Here is a 27,977-nt window from a genome sequence, read left to right on the forward strand (position 1 = left end):
ATCTGAAAAGAATCCGAAAAAAACATTTCAACAACGTAGCACTACTACTTTCGGGAAGTACAGTGTAGTGTAGTGATAATCACTGTCTACGTTTGTTGTTGTCGTTTTTTCTGTAGTTTTTAATTTTCCTATAACAATTATACATTTCAAACATTCATTAGCATATTGTAATCAAGCTCAATTAGCCTCACTAATGTCTCGTTCAAATTCAACTTGCAGTACTGCCACGGACTCATTGCCATCAACATCTTCATCGGCCTCGACCAGCGATACTCGTGCCACAGCATCTTCGGCACTGACAACAGCAGCAGCAACCACGACATCCCTGTCGTATCGTGATGAACAGCCGCAGGCAATTGTAAGCACAGCTCAAAAATTACCGACAGGTCGTCAAATGAGTAGTCATCATCACTATCATCTGCCCCACCAATTTCAGCATCCCCACCATCAGAATCATCATCCCCATTCGCATGGGGTAGCGGTGCCCACTCCGACGGTGCCAGCTTCTTACACCAGTTCAAGTCTGTTACACGAATCTCGGCATATTCGAGCGGCCAGCAGCAGTGGCGATGAGGCAATACGAACCGCACTTACCTCACCGGCCACCACGGTAACACCTTCGACGAATCTCTTGGTATCACCGGAAACAGTATCTCACACATCGTCAGTATCGCCTGCCAAATTATCGGCACGTATACGTGAATCGGGTTCACAGCATCGTGTAACTATCGATGAATCCAATTTGCCCGTGGCCTCGCAATTGACTTGTGGCGGTGATGATGGTGGCGGCGACGGTGGTGGTGAGGGCGGTAACGGTGGTTCGGGTCCTCCATCGCCGGGTATGTCTTCACACCAGCAGCTGACAGGCGACGAACGACAGACTGGTCATTTAGCGTTAATGTATCACTCTAGTCAGCTGTCCAGTTATCCAGTGTTGCCAGCCATCAAGAGAACACATCGTCCTTCGTTTATCTATCCACCGATGCCGAGAGTTAAAAAGTGAGTATATATTTTATAGTTTATTTGTCGGTGTTGTGAAAACTTGAAAGTTAAATGTTTAGAAAAGTGAACATATTTTGTGAATTGAATATTTCCCGATAATCGTGGAAAATCAAGGGAGTCGAATAGAGTATTTTAGTGTTTAAAAAAATTCTCTTGGTAATATGATATGTGGTATTATTTTCGTGAGATTGCGGAAAATTGGATGTTTCGACTGAATTTGAAGAATATCTCTCAATTAAAATGTTGATATCCTCACGTATACGAAGTGAAAAATACGCTGGAGTGTATTAAATGTGTCATTCCGTTTGCTAAGACCGAAATAGATGTGTATAAACTGTATATTTCTACGATATTTGTTGTTGCCAAAGTGATGTCACCAGATGTAGACATCATATTACGGTTCTGCTAATACTCGGTTTTATCGGCACGATTTCAACGGTATTGTCTTCCTACCAATCGGTATCGACCTTTCTTCTTGAACGTAAAAAATTTAGTTCGAAAAAAAAAATTGACGATATAACTCCATTTTTCGCCATTACCACCCCACATAAAGGTTCCGCCCATTGTCGTTTACCATTTTGGCTTCTTGAAGTGTAAAAAACTTTTTCCAGATGCCGCATATTTTCGGTATCTAAATGAACCGAATTAGCCAAATTTCGAACGTCGGTATTTTGTTTAGAGGATAAAAGTTGTTTAGAGGATAAAAAGTACATAATGTCCGTCTGACCATGTTTTATGGTAAACAACGTGCACGTCCCATTTATCATTCATATGTGATAAGATTTGGTTCGATTCAGTGTTTCCGCACCAAAAACAAACCGCATTTAAATTAAGGGGACTATCCACTTTCTCGGTTTCAAAAACCGATTTTTATATATATACAGTGGTGGCCACAGAATTAAAACATTTACTGTGGTAAACATTTTTTGATCAGCCCTCGATTCGTTTGAAGTATTTTTGAAAATTTTTTAATTCAGAACACTTCGATATACTGCACTTAAGAGATTTAGTGTGGAAATGGAAAATTATTTCATGCAATTTTTCCATAAATAACGGTTTTTATGAAAATACATCGACTTTGAAGTGGCCATATAATTAAAACATTGTGTAATTTTTTACTTTACTGCATTTTTTTTTTAATATTTTTTAAAAAAGCTCTTTAATTTAGTTAAATTATGTAAACTAAGCACCGATAAAATCATTTACTGATAAAAATTTTTGAAAAAAATCTGTAAAATCTATCAAATTGCCAAAAATTTGTACAGTACACCTTACATTCAGAAAATAACCCTTATTATAGAAAATAAAGGTCCGAATGCACCAGAAATTGCTAGAATTAGTAAAAAACAATAAATAATTCTCAAAATAAATAAATATTTGAAATAAAAACTTAAAAAATGGGAATTAACCTAAAGGAACGATTCAATTTCAATAGCCTTTACTGAAGAAGGCCGGAATATTTTTGCAGTATGTGAGAAAATATCGATTGATATTGGTATTTATTATATCAAATCGATTGTTCGAGTAGTACAGAATATATTTAATCAAAAAATTTATCAGTCACAACAGAACGAACAGAGATCAACACCTATGTTGACGAGAAAACGTTTCTGGTACACAGCAGCATGTTTGATGGTTAACTCTTGACCCTTCAAATCTATTGAACATGACAATATTTTTCCAAAATAATATTTTTTGGAGAGAATAATGCCCATTTAATCTATTTTAGCCTAAAAGAAAGAAAAATTTTACAATTTGACAAATATTTAAAGTCTTGTGTTGAGCATCAAAAATGCTGCTGTGTGGCGGAATCTTTTACTCGTCAACATAGGCATTGATCTCTGTTCTTTCTGTTGTGACTGGTATATTTTTTGATAAAATATATTCTGTACTACTCGAACAATCGATTTGATGTAATAAATGCCAATATCAATCGATATTTCCTCACATACTGCAAAAATATTCCGGCCTTCTTCAATAAAGGCTATTGAAATTGAATCGTTCCTTTAGGTTAATTCCCATTTTTTAAGTTTTTATTTCAAATATTTATTTATTTTGAGAATTATTTATTGTTTTTTACTAATTCTAGCAATTTCTGGTGCATTCGGACCTTTATTTTCTATAATAAGGGTTATTTTCTGAATGTAAGGTGTACTGTACAAATTTTTGGCAATTTGATAGATTTTACAGATTTTTTTCAAAAATTTTTATCAGTAAATGATTTTATCGGTGCTTAGTTTACATAATTTAACTAAATTAAAGAGCTTTTTTAAAAAATATTAAAAAAAAAATGCAGTAAAGTAAAAAATTACACAATGTTTTAATTATATGGCCACTTCAAAGTCGATGTATTTTCATAAAAACCGTTATTTATGGAAAAATTGCATGAAATAATTTTCCATTTCCACACTAAATCTCTTAAGTGCAGTATATCGAAGTGTTCTGAATTAAAAAAATTTCAAAAATACTTCAAACGAATCGAGGGCTGATCAAAAAATGTTTACCACAGTAAATGTTTTAATTCTGTGGCCACCACTGTATATATATATTGATCCTAGACCCACCTTCTCATCACAACTAGCATATTCGATCTAGACATGTTTGTCCGTCCGTCTGCCCATTATAAACACGTTACAGGCCACAGTTACAATTGACGAGAAATTTTTCATGTAGGACGGTCAAAGAAAACCTCCATTATTTTTGATAGCGATCGGTTAATATTTAGGGCATGAAATGGGCTAAATATTTTATTGTTTTCGTTTTCCTGGTCGCTCTAGAGGCCACAATTTTTACCTGAACATCACGAAATTTTACATAGAGGAAGGGATATGACCATGGAATAAGCATGACTGTTTTGATGGAGATCGGTCAATATGGACCTAGACTTTTGTGTGATAAATTACAAAATTTATATTCTATGGCGTATATATTTACACCTTTAGAACATGTATCCAAGAGGAGCGGTTGATACGAGTAATATTGTTGTATGTACTCGGATGTGGGAGTTATACAAAAATAATTATAGATGTCTATGTAATTTGATTTGGTTATGAAATGATACATACAGTTCCGGTTATGTTGTGGAACGACACATACACATTTTGGTGATGATTAGCTGATATTTAGGATATGAAATGGGTCAAAAACTTTTTCTGCATGGTTTCCTAGTCCCTCTAGAGGCCACTAATGTAAGCCGAACATCAAAAAAAAAAAAAAAAAAAAAAAAATTACACGGGGATAGTATCTGTTCAACAATTTATTTAGGGTCAAGTAAACCAAGAATTTTGTATGTAAAATAGACAAATTTTAATTGTGCGGCGTAAATGTTTATTCCGGGAGAATATGATGCGTAAAATATGCCAGTGTAAGAAAGTGGAGCTCTTGACCTCTACTTGAATTAGAGGGTGCAAATACCGCGAAGTTCGCCAGGCACGGAATATATGTAGATAAGCAGAAAATTAGAGTTCGGTGCTAGTTGTGTAGGGTATCATATGGTCGGCCCCGTCCGATTTTACTACTCGGCACACTGGTTTTTATTTCATTTGAACCTATTACTTCTCAAGAATGTATCTTTCAAATTTCAAATGAAAATCTCAATTATTCTTGAAGATATACCGGAATTATTTTGTCAGCAGCAAGTGATGGCAAGAGTTATTCTCAAACGCGTTATTCTCAAGACAATGTTTTTACGGATGGGGGACATGATAAATAAAAAACGGTTCAAATTTTAATATGTTAGTTCGGACCTACATAGTTATTGTATAAACTAGAATAAATGTAATCGGCTAAGATTTTAATTGCAAAATTTGAACCGAAATATAAATTTTCTTGTGCTAAAATTTGAATTTCAAACCTAATACCATGTGTACTAAATTTAGTACAATTTAGAACTTTTCGTACACTTTTCTTCACCTTAATAACGACCCCAAGATTCTAGCTTTTCTTATGTTTTGCAAAGTTACCAGCCGCCCTCTAGGCTACAAAAATAGTACTAGTTTTGTAGCCTTAAGCGCTCCTTACTCCCTTCCCGGCTGGGATTGACAACTAACTTAAGTTGTCCCATGAAATAGGTTCCTGAACTTTTGTGCAAGAATTAATTTTTATACATGGTACTGAGTTCGTACTGAACCACCAGGACCAGGCACATTTGGAATTGTTCAATTTGGTTCAGATTTTGATAGGAATAATTTTTCACTTCACAAGTTTACGTAGAAAGGTTATTATTCCTCCCGCAATAAGAATTCATAATTCATATTAATTACTCTCATTTTTCCCACAGGGATTACACATTTTCTTTCCGTTTTTTGTTTTGCCATCTTCCCTCACCTCCTTAAAATGGGGAGTGTCATCGTAATTTCTGAATGAAGAAGCTTCCCATTCTTAATTTTGTTACATTTACACAAAGAAGAAAAAGTCATAAATCTTCTACTTTCCATTCACTAATCAAATATGAATGAGTATGTTTATGTGTGTGTGAATGTACTATTTGGATAATAAATGAATGTGGGAGACGTGTGAATATGCAAAACAATAAGAAAATAAAGCAAAAAACGGCGATGGCATGTCTGTAAAAGCAATCTAAGGCAATAAAAAGACAAATAAGCCAATGATTTATGGATTTTTTCTTCATATGTTTAATGGTGTGTGTGTGTGTTTCCTGAGTAAATGTGATTTTCAAGTAGTCAGAGTCAGTTGTTGATGATTGACTCTATGACAATTATTATCGTAAAACAAATTTGTTGGCAGGGTGAGATAAAATGTGTTCTTTTGACATGACTGTGTTTAGGGAAGGGTTCTTATGTATACCAATAAAACACAGCATGAGAGTGAGTTTTTGATAAACAAAGAGCTATAAAGGAGTACTTGAACCTAGCTAAATACTGAATATATATTTAGTATATATATATATATATATATATTTTCTACTATTAAAATGCTACTGAGATATATTTCTAAGATTTTATATCGTTAAAATTAGTTCTAATAGACTTTTTAACCAAATTTTAGATTAATAAATATTTGGTCATATAGATCCTTAAGTCCAAGAGTAGCAAAAATAATTGTAATTCACAGGTGTGAATTTATACAATACCTTACCCATGTAATACGAAATTTGCATAATTCCATAGGGCATTTTTCATGAACCTTCAAAATGCCGAAAATCGGTGATGCCTGTATTTTAGAAATATACCATATGGATTAAAGGATGCACGCCTGCTGGAATAATGTCAGATGGCAAGCTACTCCTAGTCATATAGTACATTGTGTTTATCATTGATACTCTTAAATGGTATGACAAAAGAAAAGACGGGAAAAGGTTGATGTTAAGTATTGTAGCTTAGATTCACCTACAATCAGTGTCCTTGATGTCAGAAAAATATATATACCTTTATTTATTTAAGGTTCATCCTCGCCTAAGGCTGCTATGGCTGTTATTAAAAATATATAACAAATACTCGCATAAGGTCCCTAAGATCTTTTAAAATATTCATTAACAAATATTTATTTAGACTCCTCGTCTAGTCTTCTCCATAAACAAATGCTCATAAAAAGCCATCTAAAGCTTTATGGTCTTTATAGCAAATTTATTACAAAATCAACACCTAGGCCTCTTACAATACAAAATTCATCTAATGCTCTTATGGTCCTTTAAAAAATAAAAAATCCAGCTCATAAGGCTCTTATCCTCGCTTAAAGCTCTTATGTTTATTTAAAATGCTCGTTTAAGGATATTATGGTCCCGCCAAAAATGTTAGTACACAATTTTAACTTAAAGATGCCTAAACTGCATATATTTCTTCAAAAGCTGTTTATTCAAAAAAAGTATGCTCCATTCGCTTCAATACACTTCTCCCAACGAGATTTTAAAGCGTAGATGCCTGTCTTAAAAAAATTTTGGTCTTTAGAATTAATAAACTCTGATATCAAGTTTTTTAAACTGTCTTCATTTTCATAGTGCTTGCCCCTTAAAACCAGCTCTAAATGATTGAAAAAATTGAAATCGGTCGGCAAGAGATCCGATGAATATGGTGGATGGTGAATGTTGTGGAAAAAATTGGCTTTCGGTGAAATCGGGTTAGCAATGATGGCATACGTTTAACCGATCCAGCTTATTTCGCGCTGTCAGTGCGTGCGGTACCCATTGGTCCATCTTTTTAACCTTGCCAATCTTAGAAAGGTGTTTCAATATCGTTGTATGGTCAACTTTCATCCTGATAGCAAGTTCCCTCGTGGATACGGCTGGATCCGCTTCCACTAGAGCCTTCAGGTCATCATTCTTCACAGACGTTTTGGGTCTTCCGCGCGGCTCATTTTGCAGTGAAAAATCGCCAGTCCGAAATTTTTCCAACCAACGCTGCACTTTCCGATCGTTGACCGTATTCTCCCCAAAAGCTTGGTTTATGTTTCGTGCAGCTTTTGCAGCACTATTACCAAGTTTGTACTCATATAAAAAAATGACGCAAATGTCGGCAGAATTCATATCGGCAATAAACTCAAAAGAAATAACAAAAGGGAAGACCTTCGAGAAAACCTATTTTGCTAAAATGAGTCCCAATGGACAATACGACTATGAATGAGGTTATGCCAAAGACAAGTATAACGAAAACAGGAAGACGTCCGCATGTAAAGAAAATCCGACATTTCATACGCACCAACCTAATCAAATTGAAGCTAAGGGCTACTCTTGCCCTTTGGAAAATATTCATAAAAATCCACGTATACGGCTTCTATGCGCCTTAAAAAATATTCATAAAAAATTCAGGCCTCAGTTCATATAGACCAATATTACAAAAAGTACATTTCCTAAATATGTCCTCTACACTCCGAATTTATACCTGCTATTCAAAAAAGAAGGTTAAAGAAGTTGTCTACTTATAATTGTTTTCCGTTTCATACTCTTTATTCACTCTTGGCGTGGTGAGCACTTCATCTGCTTGGAATTCCCTAAATTATCAGCTCACCCTCGTCTAAGGAAATCACAAATGATATATATAGTTTGCTTAACAACAATGTAAGCTTACAACAACAATGTTTTTCCTAAAATTTATAACTTTGGTGATAATTAAAACAACACTTGCTGGATATCCACCTTCTACTTACTACTCATTTCCATTCTATCCTTGTCCTGGTATAAAATTAACTACAAACAAAAAGTGATGAATATGCAATTTAAGTTATGTGGCGTGAATGAAACACAGACTTACTGACTGGCTCACCGACTGAGTATAGGTGGCAGTGTGCGTGAATGCAAGGCATTTTTATATACTCTTAATAAATTTGAATATGATTTGATGGCACTCCTTTATTTCTGGTTCTTAAATATAAATATATGTATGTATGCACACACATTCGTACATATTAAAATTACAATAAAACTATTGTAGTTGTATTACTACCTGAAGTCCTGCAAACATAGAATAGTCGTCCTGGTGGTCCTTTGTTATTGAGTAAAAATGCATGCATGCCACTATCATAATTGCTGGCTATTGTTGAGCATAGTCACGAACTTAATAGAAACAAACAAAAAAATAATTTTTTTCATTTACTTCTTTCTTTTTGCTTCCTACATTTTATTTCTCAATTTGTTATTACTTCTATTTAGCTTTTGTTGTCCTTTTTGCTGTTGTTGCCACATTTTTTTGTCATTTGCAGTGAGTGGGTACAATGTGTGATATTTGTTGCTTTACTTTGTTGATTGCGTGACATGATTGTTTGATTGTTGTTGTAGGTGTTTTTGCTACAACCATTCATACATAGTTACAATACATGTGTATGTGTGTCCATGTTGTCATATGTAGCAAGAAAGGAATCCTTTTAACTGTTTTATTTAACTCTGGTTTTGTAACCCTCAGTGTGTGTGTCTCTCTCTCTCTTCCTACCCTGGGGTTGGCACTCTGGGTGCATCTTTGTCTGCTGCAGCTCACTACCATTGCATTACAACTTTGTCTACAGGCAATGATTGTTGATTTGTATTGTTGAGTTTTTATCTCTTCCCTAATGACAACATGTCTGTGGATTTTTGTAAAAACACTCCAGTACTGATTGGCTTGCTGAGATAAAATGTAAACACATTGTTTTTTGTTGGTTGGTTTAAAATATATTAAATCATCGAATAGTTTTGGGAATTTATATATACATACGTGCATTATTTATGACTTCCCAAAGAACCGGAAATCAATCGAGACATTTATTTCATTGGTTTTATGTTTGTATTTGCAGGAGCGATGCTTTGGCAACCTTATTCTCAGCACTATATGGCAAATTATTGGTTGTTATGGGTATTGCATTCCCAATGGCTGAAGTTATCTCAACATATATACCACCTTCATTCTACGAGGTAAGTACAAATAACTTGTAATGAAATTTCCCAAATCCACTTTACAACTATATATAAAATTATAACAAATAGGTGGACCATTGGACCATCAGCCTCTTTGTAACTTCCTATATTTAGTAATTAGTTTTTTTTTTGTCTAAAATCAGTTATAATAAAAAAACTGTGAGGAAAGTAGTAAAGTCGGACTGGGCCGACTATATGATACCCTTCACAACTTTGGGTATGTTGTACATATGTATCCTTACAATTGCATGTCACTGTTCCCTCAGATTGGGCAGATTGGTGCATCTGCACTAATTTCAACAAAACGCAATAACGCCATTAAAGTCTCAATTGGATACGTTGTACAAAATTTCGTGTTAATCGAACAAACATTAGGAGTTTGGTGAACCATTTATGTAAAATCGGACGAATACATATGCATATGTTGGAGCTATATGGAAATCTAAATCGATTTTCCTGAAACTTACCACACATCATTCTAGACCCGATTCAGTGCGGTATGCCAAATTTCGTGCAAATCGAAGGATACACTACCTTTGGTGCACTATTTTTATAAAATCGGACGAAAATATATATGGGATCTATATAGAAATCTGAACCGATTTTCCCGAAACTTAACACACATCACTATAGACTTCATTCAGTACGCTGTGTCACATTTAAGGACTTTGGTGCACTATTTACCTAAAATCGGACGAATATATATATGGGAGCTATATCTATATCTGAACCGATTTTCTCGAAACTTAACACACATCACTATAGACTTCATTCAGTACACTATGCCAAATTTCGTGCCAAGTATATATAGATACTTTGGTGCACCATTTACATAAAATCGGATGCAAATATATATGGGAGCTATATAGAAATATGAACCGATTTTCCCGAAACTTATACTCATCATTTTAGACTCAATTCAGTACGCTATGCCAAATTTCGTGGAAACGAAGTATATATCGGGACTTTGGTGAACTATATACCTAAAATCAGACAAAAATATATAAGGGAGCTATATCTAAATCTGAACCGATCTTCACGAAATTTAACACGCATTATTCTAGAGTTAATTCAGTACGCTATGCCAAATTTCGTGCAAATCGAAGTATATATAGGGACGTTGGTGCACTATTTACCCAAAATCGGACGAAAATATATATGGGAGCTATACAGATCACTCTAGACTTAATTTAGTACGACATGCTAAATTGGTACAAATCGAATGATATATAAGTACTTTGGTACAACATTTACCTTAAATCGGACGAAAATATATATGGGAGCTATATATAAATCTGGACCGATCTGGTGCACTATTTACCTAAAATCGGTCGAAAATATATATGTGAGGTATATCTAAATCTGAACCGATTTTCTGGAAACTTAACACACATCACTCTAGACTTAATTTAGTACGATATGCTAAATTGGTGCAAATCGAAAGATATGTTGCAACATTTACCTTAAATCGGACGAAACTATACATGGGAGCTATATCTAAATCCGAACCAATTTTTCCCAATTTCAATAAATGTTCGTCCTTGGGCCAAATTTCATCCAAACAGACGACTTAAAAAGTGAGTCTATACATATTCTCAAAAGGAACTATGTGTCTATCTCGTTTCCTTTTGCCTGTTACAAATATATGCACAAAGACATAATACCTTGTACCACAGAGTGGTGAAGGGTATAACATAAACTCGTTTTAGAGTTGAAATCGTACTTATTACTAGTTTTTACGCATTTTTTTGGTACTACTATGTACTAAATATGGTACAATTTGAATTGTGTAGAGTTTTAATACTGAAACTTGAACTTAGGATCACTGTGGAGGTGTAGGTTTGGGTCAAGTAGGAAATTTGGAAAATTCGTACTACTGTGCACTAAATTTGGTACAATTTGAATTGTGGGTGTGAACCGATAGAGTTGGAATCCTGAAAGTTGGAGTTAGGATCATTTATGGGATGTAGGATTGGGATATGTAGAATGTTTTGGAATTGGGATATGTAGAAAGTTTTGGAAATTCGTACTAATGTGTACTAAATGGTACCAAATGTGTATTTGGGTTTACCGATAGTGCTGGATCCCTGAAATTTGGAAATAAGGTTACTGTTGGAGTATAAGATACTTATGGACACTAAATTGTACTAAATTTGGTACAAATTTTGGTTAAACTGATAGAGCTGGGATCCTGAAATTTGGAGTTAGGATCATTGTTGGAGTGTAGGATTGGGGTATGTAGAAATGTTGAAAATTCGTACTAATGTGTGCTAGAACTGGAATCTTAATATGTGGAGTTAGGATCACTTTTGGGGTGTTGGAATGTGGTATGTAGGAAGCTTTGGAAATGTGTACTAAATGACACTAAATTTGGTACAATTGGGATTCAGAGTAAACCGATAGAGCTAGAATCCTTAAATTGGGTAATCAGATTTCCATTTGGTTCCATGAGGTAGGTAGTATGTGTACTAAATGGTAGGAAATAATATACAAATTGGATTTTGGTGAACCGATAAAATCCTTAAATTTGGAATTAAGATTGGGTTATGTGGGAAGTTTTAAATGTTTTTGTTAACGTAGGTAGTAGAGTTGGGCAATCTATTGCTCTATATAGAGAAATGTAGATACGACTATAAAAAGACAATGAAGCGGTTCTTTTATACGGAAGCTAGAAAAAAATCATTGTCCCATATCCCAAGAAGTTGTTTTCTTTTTTTTTATTCTATGAGAAAGTGAAATACCAAAACACAGCCACTTTGGTTAGAATATACGGTTATCTTAAATCATTCGGGAATATAGGGACTACACGTCAAAACATATACCCCATATATTAATAAACATCTGCCAAGAGGTGGTATTTTATCCTCCGAAGTCTGTAATATTAAATTACAACCACTTTGATTGGAAAATCGGTGAATGGGAACAGGATTTTTCCCATTGGAATGATGTCAAATTACTAAACTGGCATCACAACATGTTTTCTTTGTTTCCAACAAATTTCCTTAATATCCCTATTTTTTCTACACATGAATTAATTTCCCAATGACAACAAGCATTCAACAACAATATAATATCAACATTTTCTCAAATACACCAATGTGCAGCCATTCAAAGCTAACATAACGTCTTTGCAAACGATAATGATTTTCATAGTTCTCCGTTGTGAAAAATACTTGTTTATCGATACACATACAAACTACATAATCTCCCCTAAACAATGGTACAAGTTTGATGTCAATACGTTCATTCATTACTGAGTTATAGCCATTTAAAGTTAACCTTGTGTCAAAATATAGCGGCTACAGGATTCTGTTGGCCTGTTATCTCAAATTGGAAAAATGACATTTTCACAAAAGCGAAAAAGCACAACACAGCAGCATCATTGCCACATTGTTCGATTTTTATTTGATTTGATGGTTGGCTTACAAATTCTGGGTATACTTTCAGGCGCATCATTTAAAATGATATCAATGTGAAAGTTATCTGGCTCGTTATTTTAATGTAACGCCTAAAAGTATGCTCAGAATTTATAAACTAACATTAAAACACTATGGTTGCGATCTGGTAACATTGCAGTATTTTATGTTTTTGCCCATTTGCGATTTCTTCATTTTTCCATTTTGAGGTACCAGGCCAACAGAATCGTGTAGCCGCTATACTTTCACACAAGGTCTACTTGAAATGGCTATAACTCAGTAATGAATGAACGTAATGACATCAAACTTGTACCGTTGGTTAGGGGAGATTGTGCAGTTTGTATGTGTATCGATAAACAAGTATTTTCACAACGGAGAACTATGAAAATCATGATCGTTTGCAAAAAACGTAAAATTAGCTTTGAATGGCGGGAAATTGGTGTATTTGAGAAAATTTTGATATTAGATTGTTGCTGAATGTTGGTTATCAATGGAAAATAATTCATTTTGTGAAAAACAATAACGATTGTCGGAAAAATCGAGGTAATAAAGAAACCATGTTGTGGTGCAATTTTATCAAATGGACATCATTTATATCGGCAAAATGCTGTTCACATTCGCATTTTCGAATCAAAATGGTTAAAATTTGATATTTAGGATTTCAGGGGATAAAATACCACCTCTTGGCAGATATTTAATAGTATAGGAGTATATGTTTTGACGAATTGTTCCTATATAAATAAGTGTCCCGAATGATTTTCGATATTTTGAAGGTCCTCACCGTAGTTTCCTAACCAAAGTAGTTATAATTGGGTATTTCGGGTTTTCAAAGTATAAATGAGCTACAGGGGTCGATGTTTTTATCTAGCTTCTATATAATGGTAACGTCTCATTTTTGGTATTTTGAGAGTTATATCTAAATGTTTCAATGTTAAAGGCTGGAAGAATATCCACCCTCCCCCTTTTGTAATAAACTTGATGCTCCTCGCCCTGAGTTCAAAAACCTGGAAAAATATTTTCAATATTTGTCCATGTTTTTACATAGCTGCCCTCTTTTAGGCATATTTAAGGTTATAGCCGCATTATCGAACCGAGGCTTCAGTCTATTAACATTTCGGTTTACCAGAGTATAAAATATATTTCGGTCAGAATATATATTTTTTTAACAAAAATAAATATAATTATATAACAATGGATCTGCCTCATTTTATTCCTAAGTATTTTCTAGAGATGAAAACCCCACTAGCAGAAATTTTACGATGTAGGCTAATGACTTGACACATGGGTTAAAGGTTTTTTGAAAATTCGAACCCCAGTGGCTGAAAATTTAGCTTTTCGGGTTCTCAGAGGTTAAAATACATCCTTACCGAAATTTTTCAATATTGGTCTATGTTTGGACATAACGTGGAATATATGGAAATTAGGAAATGAAAGCCCGCAGTATGTCAATTAGTCAATTTTTCTAACTATCTGTTCTGGATGTCTTTTATGTTTGAGCAATTTCCGAAATAAAGTAGCCCATCCAAATGTCAAGCCTGTCTTCATTCATAACTCTTCCCTGTATACTATTATTATATTAAATACTATTAAGTAAGAAGTAGTGTATAGAGTTCATTTTTTTATTATGTGCCGAATTGATTGTTTATTGAAGTAAAACAAATAAACAGATTTAAAAAACAAATACTAAACATGATTTTTTTATTTGAGGACGTCTAAGAAATCCGGTAGTGGGGGTTGTCAATATTAGTTACTTAGTAATAACACTAAGGTCAAATGTCTATCCTGACTCCCAATGAATTAAGAAAAGTCCCAAATCTGTGCATTTTTGGCAAATTTCACAAAAATACCAGGCGCCCAGAATCAAATAGCAAGTTGCCCGATAAAAAATAAAACTCAAAAATTTTTTCTCTGTCAGTAGCATGCCCGCCAAAAATTCGAGCGCCTAAAAGCATGCTACAATTTTTGGATTTTTTGTTTTTTATTTTTCTGGCGGGTTACTTTCTATTTGATTCTGGGCGCCAGGTGAATGAAAAATCGTGACGTCATAACATAAATTTATGACGCAAGCGTAGGGGCATGTATACTTACCATATTTGAATCCGTAAATAAAAACAAACGATATTTTTAGTAAATTCATTTATATTTACATTTTTATTAAATATTCTTTGTAGAAACATATACTTATACATTTAAAAATATATTAAATATTATTTTAAATAAATATTAATTTTCTTAAAAACTAAACCGACTTATTTGCTCTCTGTATTGCAATCCTTGTAGAATTTTATGATTGAGGAAACAGGATGAATCCCAAAGGTATAATTTTAGTTATGGGCGGGGGCCTGCCATATTTTCAACTTAGTTGTAGATCGATAAGTTTCGATTGTCATCATACGGAAATCCGAGCATATACAATACCCAATAATCTGGAATGAAAAATAAATTAAAAATATATATATTTTTTTTTTATAAAAAATGTTTTAATTTTAAAAAACATTTAAATAATATTGGCTGAACAAATTTTAAACTGTGGCGGAATAGCTACAGTTCGGCATTTATTTGTCGACATTTGAGTGGGTTGATTTTTTTTATTTTTCTACTTTATGCAAATTCTAAAAATATCAAGGAAATTCGTTCTTGAACGACACGACAAGAACTTTTAATTTTGAAATGAGGGTCACAGATGGAATCTGGAATAGATGTAGTAAATGGTTTTTATTTGGAAATTCAAACTATAAGTATCCGCAGAGGACAAAAATGTACTAAATTTGGTACAATTTCGTAGAATGTGAATGGATTGATCTAAAAACATGAAATTTGAAATACGAATTAAGGCTAAGAAATATGGTCGATATAAGGAGGTGGTTTTGGAAGTGTGTACTCATGTATACGAAAAGTACTAAATTTTGTACAATTTGAATTTTGGGAAACGGATGAATCTGGAATCCTAAAATTTAAAATTAACATTATTGTTCTAGAAATTTGTATTTATGTGTACGAAATATACTAAATGGTATTATATCTGGTACAATTTGGATTTTGGGTGAACTGATAGAGTTGTAATCTTTAAAATTGAAGTTTAGATCACAGCTGGAGCTAGGATCATTGTTGGGTTGTACGATTGGGATATGGAGGAAGTTTTGGAAATTTTTAATAAATGCTACCGCCGATAGATTGAGCTAAGTAGAACGTTTGGGAAATGGGCACTAAACTTGGTACAATTATAATTTTGAAATCCTGAAATCGGAATAGGTAGATTAGAAAAATCGTAATTATGTGTACTAAATTTGGTACAATTTGAATTTTGGGTGAAACGATAGGGGTGTTGGGGTGTAGGATTGCGATGTGCAAAAAGTTTCGAAATTTGTACTATTGTGTACTAAATAGTACCAAACGGGGATTTGGGTGAACCGATAGAGAAGGAATATTTAAATTTGAAGTTAGGCTCACAGTTGGGGTGTAGGATTGGGCAATGTAGGAGGTTTTGAAAATGAAAATACCACTGTGTTCTAAATGATACTAAAATTAATTCAATTATATTTTAGTGAAGCGATCGGGCTAGAATCCTGAAATTGGGAAATATGATATATATTATATATTAATGTGTACTAAATGGTACTAAATCATGAATTAGTTTTGGAAATAAATACTACAAGAATACGAGAGGTAATAAATGGTAAAAAAATAAGTATAGATCTAGATTTGCGTTGCGATCAGAATTGGTGTGTAGTGTTGAGATATGGAGGTAGTTTTGGAAATACGCATTATAAGGTAATAAAGAAACTAAATGGTACTAAAAGTTTAATTATGGCCAATATTGGTATTTACGTTGATTAGCTCTTCTAAAATATGTAGTTCTCTGTGAAAACAAAATAAAATATTTAGAAATGTTTAAATAATTCCCACATCCGCTAACGAATTTATTTCATTGTATGTCTGTTTTTATGAATTATATGTAATATCATGATATATCCATGTATTAGGGATAAACATGTTGGTAACATCTTGACCAAATTGGTAACATATTGGTAACATCTTGACCAAATAATTTGTTATTCATAAGCAGGCCAATAAATGTATGAGTAACTTCTAATATTTGTATGTATATTTCCAAATATTAAATAAATGCTTTGTACATCGTCATGTGGTATAACAATTCATTGCAAATGTTTAGTTGCTAATTTATACAGTCCGAGCAATACAACTATATTCATTCATACTTATGTTCAGTGATGGTGGTGGTGTGTTAAATGAATATTAAATAAGACATTACCAGATGATAAATGTAAATCAGATAAATTGATTATTTAGCATTTGCATAAATGACCCAAAGAAAAACAATTTTGGTAGAAAATCATAAATAATATTTTTCAAATAAAATTAACATTTTTTGAGGGGAAAATAAAATGAAAAAAAATATGAATATAATTAGTAAAATTTTTAAGGGAAAATTAAAAAAAAACTGTTTTATTTTTCAATACAATATAGATACAGTGCATTACTCTCCTCGATAATATCTTAATGGAGTGGGGGTGGAATGAGTACTGCACGGAGGATGTTTGTTTTATTCCTTGGCACCGGAAATTAATGAACCAAAAAACCGTAAAATCAATTTTCGAAAATGGCAGCAGACGACAATGTCAAAAATGTGTGTATGCCTGTCATACATGAAATACTCCAGAAAAAATGGAAACAAACGAACGAAATGAACAACATTAACACAACGTTAAGTAGGTAGACACACTCGGCGAATGATAATCAAGGCAGCAACGACAACACCAATACCACCACCACTATAATCAATGATGAGATGATGTTGTATTTTAAAGTTGGCTTTTTGCTGCTGCCGCTGTTGATGTAACAACACTCTTTCGGTGCTACCTCAATTTTTGGGTGGGAGTTCCACTATGTGTTTTTGTCTGTTCAACAAGGATTGTTTCCTCGTATCAACCAGCCAGCCAAATGTTGTTCGCTCTGCTACAGGCAAATGTCATGTTCAATTGCTTACAACATTAACTTTTCGTTCAGCAACATATTACAAAGTGTGTCCCCAAACTGTCTGTCTTGTTGCCGCCGTTTATTCGTTCGTTCGTTTGTTCATTCATTCTGTCTATCAGATTGACGAACGGTGTTGCCTTGTGATATCGTCTGCTACTGCTGATGATGTTATTTTCCATTTGTCGCCAAAAAATTAACAACAATTTTGTTTCGGGCTGTTGTTATTTTGTTTGGCCTTAATATGCCTTATTTGAGATATGGTATGGAAACCCCTAGTCACTTGTAGAAACGCAATATGATTACTTACATATTCGTCGAACTTGAGGGGTTCTCAAAAATAATACTAATAACGCGGCTAAAGACTTGGAGTTTTTTCCGAAGGACCAAATAGGACGATAACCGTGGATTTTCTTAAAAGGAGCACATATGACTATAGGCACTTTGGTCCTTATTTTTTTTTAAATCCACCCTAATATTCACGTTGGTCCTGCGTTAAAATTATTTTAAAGTTTACACAAATATCCATTGATCCTAAAAAATCTTTGAAAAATCCACCAAAAACTCCACGTTGGTGATTCAAAAAAAATCTTAAAAAATCGAAGCCTCCATTTCGGTTGGTCCTTCAGAAAAAATGTTTTAACATATTCAGAAGTCTTGCTCTAAAGATTAGAAAATTCTTAAATATCCTCATCTGCATCCCTGCTGTTCTAAAAACATTTACGTCTGCGGGTTTTACAAGGCAATTTTTCTGAAGGTCCTATAATATATTTTTTTAATAATTTTTCTGAAGGATCGAAATACCAAAGGCGTGGATTTTTAAATATTTTTTCTGAAGGATCGAAAATGGCAAAGGCGTGGACTTTTAAATATTTTTTCTGAGGGATCGAAAATGGCAAAGGCGTGGATTTTTAAAATATTTTTCTGAAAGATCGAAAATGCCAAAGGCGAGGAATTTTAAAAAATGTTCAGAAGGATCGAAAATGCCAAATGCGCGAATTTTAAAAAAATTTTCTGCGTGGATTTTTAAATAATTTTTCTGAAGGATCAAAAATGCCAAAGGCGTGGATTTTTAAATAATTTTTCTGAAGGATCAAAAATGCCAAAGGCGTGAATTTTTAAATAATTTTTCTGAAGGATCAAAAATGCCAAAGGCGTGGATTTTTAAATAATTTTTCTGAAGGATCAAAAATGCCAAAGACGTGGATTTTTAAAAAATTTTTCTGAAGGATCGAAAATGTCAAAGGCGTGGATTTTTGAAAAATTTTTCTCAAGGACCTAAAAGACAAGAGATGATTTTTAAATACTTTTTCTTAAGGACCTACAAGACAAGATGAGAGGATTTTAAATAATTTTTCTTTATGAGATGATTTTTAAAGAAAGGTTTTTTCTGAAGGATCTGCAAGACAAGAGGCGTGAATTTTTCTAAAGGACCTACAAGGCAAAAGGCGTGGATTTTAAATAAATTTTCTCAAGGACTAACATGGCAAGATGCGTGGATTTTTAAAGAATTTTTCCCAATGTGAATTTTTACAGAACGTTTCTCGTGGACTTTCAAGACAAGAGGCGTGGCTCTGTAAAAAATTTTTCTCAAGGACCTATAAGACAAAAGGCGTGAATGTGTAAAGAAAATTTATTGAGGACTTTCAAGACAAAAGGTGTGAATGTGTAAAGAAAATTTATTGAGGACTTTCAAGACAGAGGCGTGGGTTTTTGAGGATTTTTTCGAATGAACCAACAAGTCAGAGGCTTGGGTTTTTAAATAATTTTTCGAATGAACCAACAAGGCAAAAAATACCAGCAAAATAAGTGGGTGGCATTTTCAAAGGACTCTTCTAAAGCGCCAACACATTACAATATATCTACGTACAACCAAAAACCATCCTGACACGTGATGAAAAATTAACATTCCAATTCCAATTCCATATCTAACTCCATAAACTCAATACATACATACCCATATATGAGTATCATTCTCCTACATAATAAAGATGTCATAATTATTTTCCATCTCTCGCTCTTTGTTTCCAGGTGTATTATTTATATCTTTACATTGGTAGTATGATATTCCTACTCTTTATGTACGCAACACTGCTATGGGGAAGACCAAAAATTCCAACCAATATAGGTAAAAACACATACCTACAAAAATATAAGTCCTGTTTAAAATTAATATTTCCCCTCCTTAAATTCCAGCTTCACCCACAAAACTCTCAGCCAAGACTCGGTCAACAAGTGCATCAGAAACTATGGATGAATCAGATACGGATAGCACCTCAACAGATCGTAATAAACGTATGCCACCGGCTATATCATCGGCGAGACGACCTTCTATATTATCGCCATTGGGGCGACAACATCATTACGGTAGCTTCTATTTGCGTATGGGTGCCGTAGGTAAGTGAAGTAAATGTTCAGCGAGTGTGTTTTTTTGTTTTTGTATTTTTTTCCTTTCTGCAACTATTGTTCGGGAGTTGACAAAAGATTTATGAATGCTGTAGTAATAAATTTTATGGTAAAACACAAAGTTTTCAATTGTTTTGTGGTGTGGGATGCGGGATGCTTTTAAATGGCATAGAAAAATAGTTTTGTAATGGATATGTTTTTTTTCTTGTAATGTGGGTTTTAATGGGTTTCACATACATACAAATATTATTTGTATATTCGAACAAAAAGGAATGATATATTAAATGAGAGTGAGTTATATTTCCTTGTATAAAGTTGGGTCATAAGGAAGAATTTATAGAGGTCCGTCATAGCTATAGGAAGGGAGTTTAGGGCTATTTATTCGAGGGAAATCGAGACGAAGAAAATCGAGAAAGATCAAGGATTATTGAGCACTAATTTTTCAATTTTTTTTAATTTTTCAAGGGAAATCAAGGCTGTAGGTGTGGAATCTTAGGACTAATTTTTCAAAGGAAATCAAGGCTATAGGCGTGGATTATTAAGGACTAATATTTTCAAGGGAAATCAAGGCTATAGGCGTGGATTATTAAGGACTAATATTTTCAAGGGAAATCAAGGCTATACGCGTGGATTATTAAGGACTAATATTTTCAAGGGATATCAAGGCTATAGGCGTGGATTATTAAGGACTAATTTTTCAAGGGAAATCAAGGCTATAGGCGTGGTATTAAGGACTAATTTTTCAAGGGAAATCAAGGCTATAGGCGTGGTTTATTAAGGACTTATTTTTCAAAGTAAATCAAGGCTATAGGTGTGGATTATTAAGAACTATTTTTTCAAGGGAAGTTAAGGCTATAGGCGTGGGTTATTAAGGACTAATTTTTCAAGGACAATCTATGCTATTGGCGTGGATTGTTAATGACTAATTTTTCAAGGACAATCTATGCTATTGGCGTGGATTGTTAATGACTAACTTTTCAAGGGAAATCAAGGCTGTAGGCGTGGATTATTAAGGACTAATTTTTCAAGGGAAATCAAGGCTATAGGCATGGATTATTTAGGACTAGTTTTTCAAGGGAAATCAAAGCTATTGGCGTGGATTATTAAGGACTAAGTTTTCAAGGGAAATCAAGGCTATAGGGGTGGTTTATTAAGGACTAATTTTTCAAGGGAAATCATGGCTATAGGTGTGGATTATTAAGGACTAATTTTTCAAGGGAAATCAAGGCTATAGGTGTGGATTATTAAGGACTAATTTTTCAAGGGAAATCAAAGCTATAGGCGTGGGTTATTAAGGACTAATTTTTCAAGGGAAATCAAGGCTATAGGCGTGGATCATTGAGAACTAATTTTACAAGGGAAATCAAGGCTATAGGCGTGAATTATTAAGGACTAATTTTTCAAGGGAAATCAAGGCTATAGGCGTGAATTATTAAGGACTAATTTTTCAAGGGAAATCAAGGCTGTAGGCGTGGATTATTAAGAATTAAATTTTTCAAGGGAAATCAAGGCTGTAGGCGTGGATTATTAAAAATTAAATTTTTCAAGGGAAATCAAGGCTGTAGGCGTGGATTATTAAAAATTAAATTTTTCAAGGGAAATCAAGGCTGTAGGCGTGGATTATTAAAAATTAAATTTTTCAAGGGAAATCAAGGCTGTAGGCGTGGATTATTAAAAATTAAATTTTTCAAGGGAAATCAAGGCTGTAGGCGTGGATTATTAAAAATTAAAATTTTCAAGGGAAATCAAGGCTGTAGGCGTGGATTATTAATAGGTCTGGATTATTAGAAACTAAATTTTCAAGGGAAATCAAAGCAATAGGCGTGGATTATTAAGAAATAGTTTTTCAAGGGATATCAGGGCTATAGGGGTGGTTTATTAAGGACTAATTTTTCAAGGGAAATCATGGCTATAGGTGTGGATTATTAAGGACTAATTTTTCAAGGAAATCAGAGCTATAGGTGTGGATTATTAAGGACTAATTTTTCAAGGGAAATCAAAGCTATAGGCGTGGGTTATTAAGGACTCATTTTTCAAGGGAAATCAAGGATACAGGCGTGGATCATTGAGAACTAATTTTTCAAGGGAAATCAAGGCTATAGGCGTGAATTATTAAGGACTCATTTTTCAAGGGAAATCAAGGCTATATGCGTGGATTATTAAGGACTAATTTTTCAAGGGAAATCATGGCTAGAGGTGTCGATTATTAAGGACTAATTTTTCAAGGGAAATCAAGGCTATAGGCGTGGATTATTAAGGACTAAGTTTTCAAGGGAAATCAAGGCTATAGGCGTGGATTATTAAGGACTAATTTTTCAAGGGAAATCAAGGCTATAGGCATGGATTATTTAGGACTAGTTTTTCAAGGGAAATCAAAGCTATTGGCGTGGATTATTAAGGACTAAGTTTTCAAGGGAAATCAAGGCTATAGGGGTGGTTTATTAAGGACTAATTTTTCAAGGGAAATCATGGCTATAGGTGTGGATTATTAAGGACTAATTTTTCAAGGGAAATCAAGGCTATAGGTGTGGATTATTAAGGACTAATTTTTCAAGGGAAATCAAAGCTATAGGCGTGGGTTATTAAGGACTAATTTTTCAAGGGAAATCAAGGCTATAGGCGTGGATCATTGAGAACTAATTTTACAAGGGAAATCAAGGCTATAGGCGTGAATTATTAAGGACTAATTTTTCAAGGGAAATCAAGGCTATAGGCGTGAATTATTAAGGACTAATTTTTCAAGGGAAATCAAGGCTATAGGCGTGGATTATTAAATACTAATTTTTCAAGGGAAATCAAGGCTATAGGCGTGGATCATTGAGGACTAATGTTTCAAGGGAAATCAAGGCTATAGGCGTGGATCATTGAGGACTAATGTTTCAAGGGAAATCAAGGCGCGAATTATTAAGGATTAATTGTTAATGAAAAGAGAAAATCGAAGATATTGGCATGGACTGTTAAGGACTAAGTTTTAAAGCAATATAAAATAAGAATCAAGGATATTGTCATAGATTATTAAGGACTAATTATTGAAGGCCTATGAAAGCTCTAAATACAACTAATTTCATTTGCAAATAACATAATATATGTGTAGACATTTCGTCTCTTAAATAACAGCACATTTTCCTTGTCACTGTTGGCTAAGAAAATAATTTATTTTTATGTACAGCACTTAAATTCTCCCACCACCCCAGATTTGTTCTCCATTCCTACAGGATTACACTTCGACTTGTACAATTTACACATTTAATTTATGCTACATGTAATGGTTATACTTTAGGGCCTAATGGTTTTATATTGTTGGGTAGCTTTTTTATGCTGTTGTTGTTGAAACCCCCAGATTGCAAAAACAAAACAAAGCAAAAAAAAAGAAGAAAACACGCTTAAGTGAAGACACAAAGAAAATCCTTTGGTAAACCTTCATAATTCAATTGTGTATGTGTGTGTGCGAATTATCTTTAAGTTTTTCTTAAAGTCTGCTTATTTACAACGCCGAACAGCGGCAGCAGCAGGAAATACAACTGACTGTCAGACAACAATCGGGAATTAAATTTGTTGTCGCTTTTATATCCGTCGCCGCTTTATGTTCTTTGTCGTTATGTTGGTTGCTTTGTTTTTGTTTTTGCAGGAAATTAAGGGACTTTTGGTTGTAGTTTGGGGTATGAGGTTGCGGATTGTTGTTGTCGTTTATTTATCGTGTTTGCTTTTAATGACTTTAATGTTAGTTGTTGTTTCTTATTTTTTAAAGAAAATATTTACTCATCCATTTTTATTTGTTTATGTTGTGTGTTTTTTGCTTTCTCTTTACAGCCTTTGGTATTGGTAGCATGATATATTCTGGTCTAGAATTTGGTCAATATTTTGAATTAAATCCGGACACGAAGTGTCACAATGTTTTGTTGGCTTTGACACCAGCTACAAGGATGGCATTCATTTTTATTCAAATGTATTTTATATTTTTGAATAATGAGGTAAGTATTGGTATACAAATATTTCAGTTGTTTGCAGGGTGTCTATAGAAAACAAAGTTGTAATTTTTGAAGGCCTAATTTTGGAATTTTTTAAGGAATATCAAGACTATAAGTGTTGATTTTAAAGGGCTATTTTTCAAGGATAATCAAAGTTATAGCCGTAGATTTGCAAGGACTAGTTTTCAAGGACAACCTAAGCCATAGACATAGAAATGATAATTTTCAAGGGCAATCAAAGCCCTAGACGTAGTTTTGATTACTATTTTATAAAAGACTATCATCAAATATAGGCGTGGTTTCTTATGGACTAATTTGTGAAGGACTATCATCGTATATATGTGCGGTTTCTTAGGGAATAATTTGTGAAGGACTATCATCAAATATACGCGCAGTTTCTTAAGGACTAATATGGAAGGACTAGGTGTGGTTTCTTAAGGACAAATATTTAAAGGACTATAATCAAATATAGGCCAGATTTCTAAAGGGCATATTTTTCGAAGGACTATCATCAACTATAAGCGTGATATCTTAAGCACTATTTTTTGAAGGACTATCATCATAAATAGGCATGGTTTGTTAAGGACAATGTATTGCGCGGATTGTTAAGGACTAATTATATTCGCGTGGTTTTGAGGACTAATTATAATTAATTCACTATTGAAGGACTATAGAGGATTTTTAAGGACTAATTATTGAAGAACTCTGAAGTCATAGGCGTAGACTTTTAAAGACTAATTACTGAAGGACTATCAGGTCAATGGGGTGGATTTTTGAAAGACTTTCAGAGCTATAGGCATGGATTTTTAAGGGCAAAACTTTGTATGATTATCAAGTCATAGACGTAGACTGTTAAAGACCAATTACTAAAGGACCAGAACATAGGCGTGTATTTTTTGGACTACACTTTGCAGGACTCTTAGAGCCATAGGTTTGAATGTTTAATGACTACACTTTGATTAACTTTCAGAGCCATAGTCGTGGATTTTTATGAAATATACTTTAAAATACTCTCAGAGCCAAAGACATGGATTTTTCGAATTACATTTTGAAGGACTCTTAGAGCTACAGGCGTGGATTTTAAAGAACTATACTTTGAAGGACTCTCAGAACTACATGAGCGGATTTTAAAGAGCTATCTTTGAGGGACTTTTAGAATTATATGCTACACTTATATGCTACACTTTGAAGGACTCTCAGAGCAATAGGAGTGGATTTTTGAAGGATTCTCAGAGCAATATGCGTGGAATTTTTAGGGCAACATTTTGAAGGACTCTCAGAAGCCTCACTATAGCCGTGGATTTTTGAGGACTACACTTTGAAGGATTCTTAGGGCTATAGACCTGGATTTTTAAGAATTACATTTTTAAGGACTCTCAGAGTTATAGACTTGGAATTTTAAGGACTACACTTTGAAGGACTCTCAGAGCAATAGGCGTGGATTTTTAAGGACTACACTTTGAAGGTCTGTCAGAGCTACGGGCGTGGAATTTTATTTTAAAAAACTCTCAGAGCTATATGCGTGGATTTTTAAGGACTACACTTAGAAGGACTGGATTTGGATTTGAAGGCACTTTTTATTGACGTGAATTTTGAAGGACTTCTTATTGAAGGACTCTTAGAGCTAAAGACGTGCATTTTGAAGGACTCTCAGAGACGTGAAAATTGAAGTACTAATTATATAAGGGAGTTTCAGAGCTAGGACTAGAAGAACTTTTAATGACGTTGATAACAATACCTTCTTACGATAGAAGACCTTATATGGGTTATCCTTAGGTAGAAGACATTTTTTAGTCAAAATACTTCTATACGCCAAATACCATTGGAATAACTTTTGTAGACGGAAAGGCCGTATAACTTTTTAAAGAATGTCTATAGGCAGGAGGAACTAAAATAAAATCTTCGGTAACATCTTACAAGGGTCGTATATCGACAGAAAATCTTCTACATGACTTCTATAACCTGAAGACATTCAACATGTATTCCATAGCCAAAAACCTTATCATATGGATAAAATATCTTCTACAGGCCTTTTAGATGTTTTGGATCTTTTAAAAGCCTTCCAGACATAATAAATTTCTATACCACAAATCTCCTGAAGCCATAAATTATCCTACAAATCGCCTGATAAATTAGGTGTCCCCCCAGATATTCTATAAACCGAAAATTAAGGAGATCTTTTATAGCCCTTTTATAAACAGAAGATTTTCAACATGTGTTCTGTAGACAGGAGGGTTTCAACAGGTCTTCTAGAGGCAGTAGTTTTAAAAGGTTTCTCTAGAAGGAAGGCATTCTACTGATATCGCACATCTTATAGGTCTTTTAACGGAGGTCTTTTACATCACTTCTATAGACAAAAAATCGTCTAGAAGGTCTTCTGAGGATAAAAGACCTCCCTGGGGTCTACTCAGAAGAGAATATATGAAGAAAAGAAAAATAGATAGAAGGACTTATATAGGTCTTATATAGATTGCTGTCCCAATATGAATACCCTGTTTTGATAATTTTTTTACTGTTCCAAAAATGTATTCTAATTTTTATTTTCTCTTACATTTTTACAGCAAATCAAAGTGTATCGTTACAAAATCATAGCCCGCTTCGGACTAATGCATATGATTGGCACCAATTTGGCCGTGTGGTTGAATGTCCTGATACAGGAGACAAAACATGAAATTTTAACATTTTATAATCCCGAAAATCGAACATTACGTATATCACATCGAATACCGGGCCATTCAAGGGCACATTCCGTTTTGGCACCATCAGATCCTAATGTTTTGCTAAGAGTTCCACGTGGCTTGAAAGGACCCTATCAAATATTTGAATGTCGTCGTACAAATATATTGGGAACATTAGTGCAAGATGCCTCACCATTCCTGTTCCCCTGTACCATTGAATATTCGTTGATATGTGCCGCTATCCTATATGTTATGTGGAAGAGTATTTCGAGACCGCAAATACCAAAACCACAACGTCCCGATATGATAAGTTCACCAATAAAGCGATCGCCTCACCATTATTCAGTGGATTGTGCCAGGGCACATAAAGGCCTGTTTGTGGGAATTTTGATATTGGTATTGACCATTATATCGTTGATCCTATTTTTCGTATTGATCTCACGACCGGATTTTGTCGCCTTGGCTGTTATGGAAGTGACAATTTGTGAGTTGTTTATTTATGGTACAGCGACAATAGCCACCCTGGTGGGAATGATTCAAATAAGGCATTTGCAGTATGATGCCTATCGTAGCTTCTCTTTGGATGATATTTTGTTGGTTGGCGCGCAGACGGGATCATTTTTATATAACATTTTCACAGTGATTGCAGGACACTTTTCGCTACGCAGTGATGATTGGTTGGTGCCACTCAACGCCTTGGCCTCCATTGTTCAGACCGCCTGCCAAACGATGTTCATCTTGGATGCTAGTCGACGACAGGCTGTCACACCGGAACACATTCGCAAAAAACCCGGAAGGGAAATTGTTACCTTTATGTTGGTTGTTAATTTGGCCATGTGGGCCATATCCACGCTGGAAAAGTCACGAGCCGAATCACATCCTATACAGCTGAATTTCTATGGTCTATGGGCATGGACCATTATTACGCATGTCTCCATGCCGCTGGCGATATTCTATCGTTTCCATTCCACCGTGTGTTTGTGTGAAATCTGGAAGCGGGCATATAAACTAAAACCGACGTATATGTGAGAATTAGCCCGTGAGCGCATTGCTAGCATTGCGCAACAACAACAATTTTGTGAAGAACTTAAGACCAACTTATCGTATTGCTATTGTTCGACAACGATCGTAGAGACCATTGAAGAGGCGGACAGTAATGGTGGTAGTGGCG

At 34.2% G+C, this 27,977-nt stretch overlaps 1 protein-coding gene across 2 annotated transcripts; it reads left to right on the forward strand.

The window, feature by feature from the left end:
• The first annotated feature begins 131 nt into the window (after positions 1 to 131).
• Positions 132 to 27,977, forward strand: LOC133336758 (proton channel OtopLc). Of its 2 annotated transcripts, XM_061545041.1 has the most exons (7): positions 132 to 358; positions 437 to 999; positions 9,223 to 9,340; positions 19,786 to 19,882; positions 19,951 to 20,151; positions 23,971 to 24,131; positions 26,690 to 27,977. In XM_061545041.1, exons 1-7 carry the CDS (start codon positions 194 to 196, stop codon positions 27,833 to 27,835), a joined length of 2,451 nt encoding a protein of 816 aa, XP_061401025.1. In that variant the 5' UTR covers positions 132 to 193; the 3' UTR covers positions 27,836 to 27,977. The 2 variants fall into 2 exon arrangements, with proteins under 2 accessions (XP_061401025.1, XP_061401024.1); XM_061545040.1 differs by having other exon boundaries at positions 132 to 999.

Source organism: Musca vetustissima, unplaced genomic scaffold (genome assembly GCF_032173495.1).
Source record: "Musca vetustissima isolate MV318-11 ecotype Yass unplaced genomic scaffold, APGP_CSIRO_Mvet_v1 utg21748, whole genome shotgun sequence".
Classification (NCBI taxonomy): Eukaryota; Metazoa; Arthropoda; class Insecta; order Diptera; family Muscidae; genus Musca; species Musca vetustissima.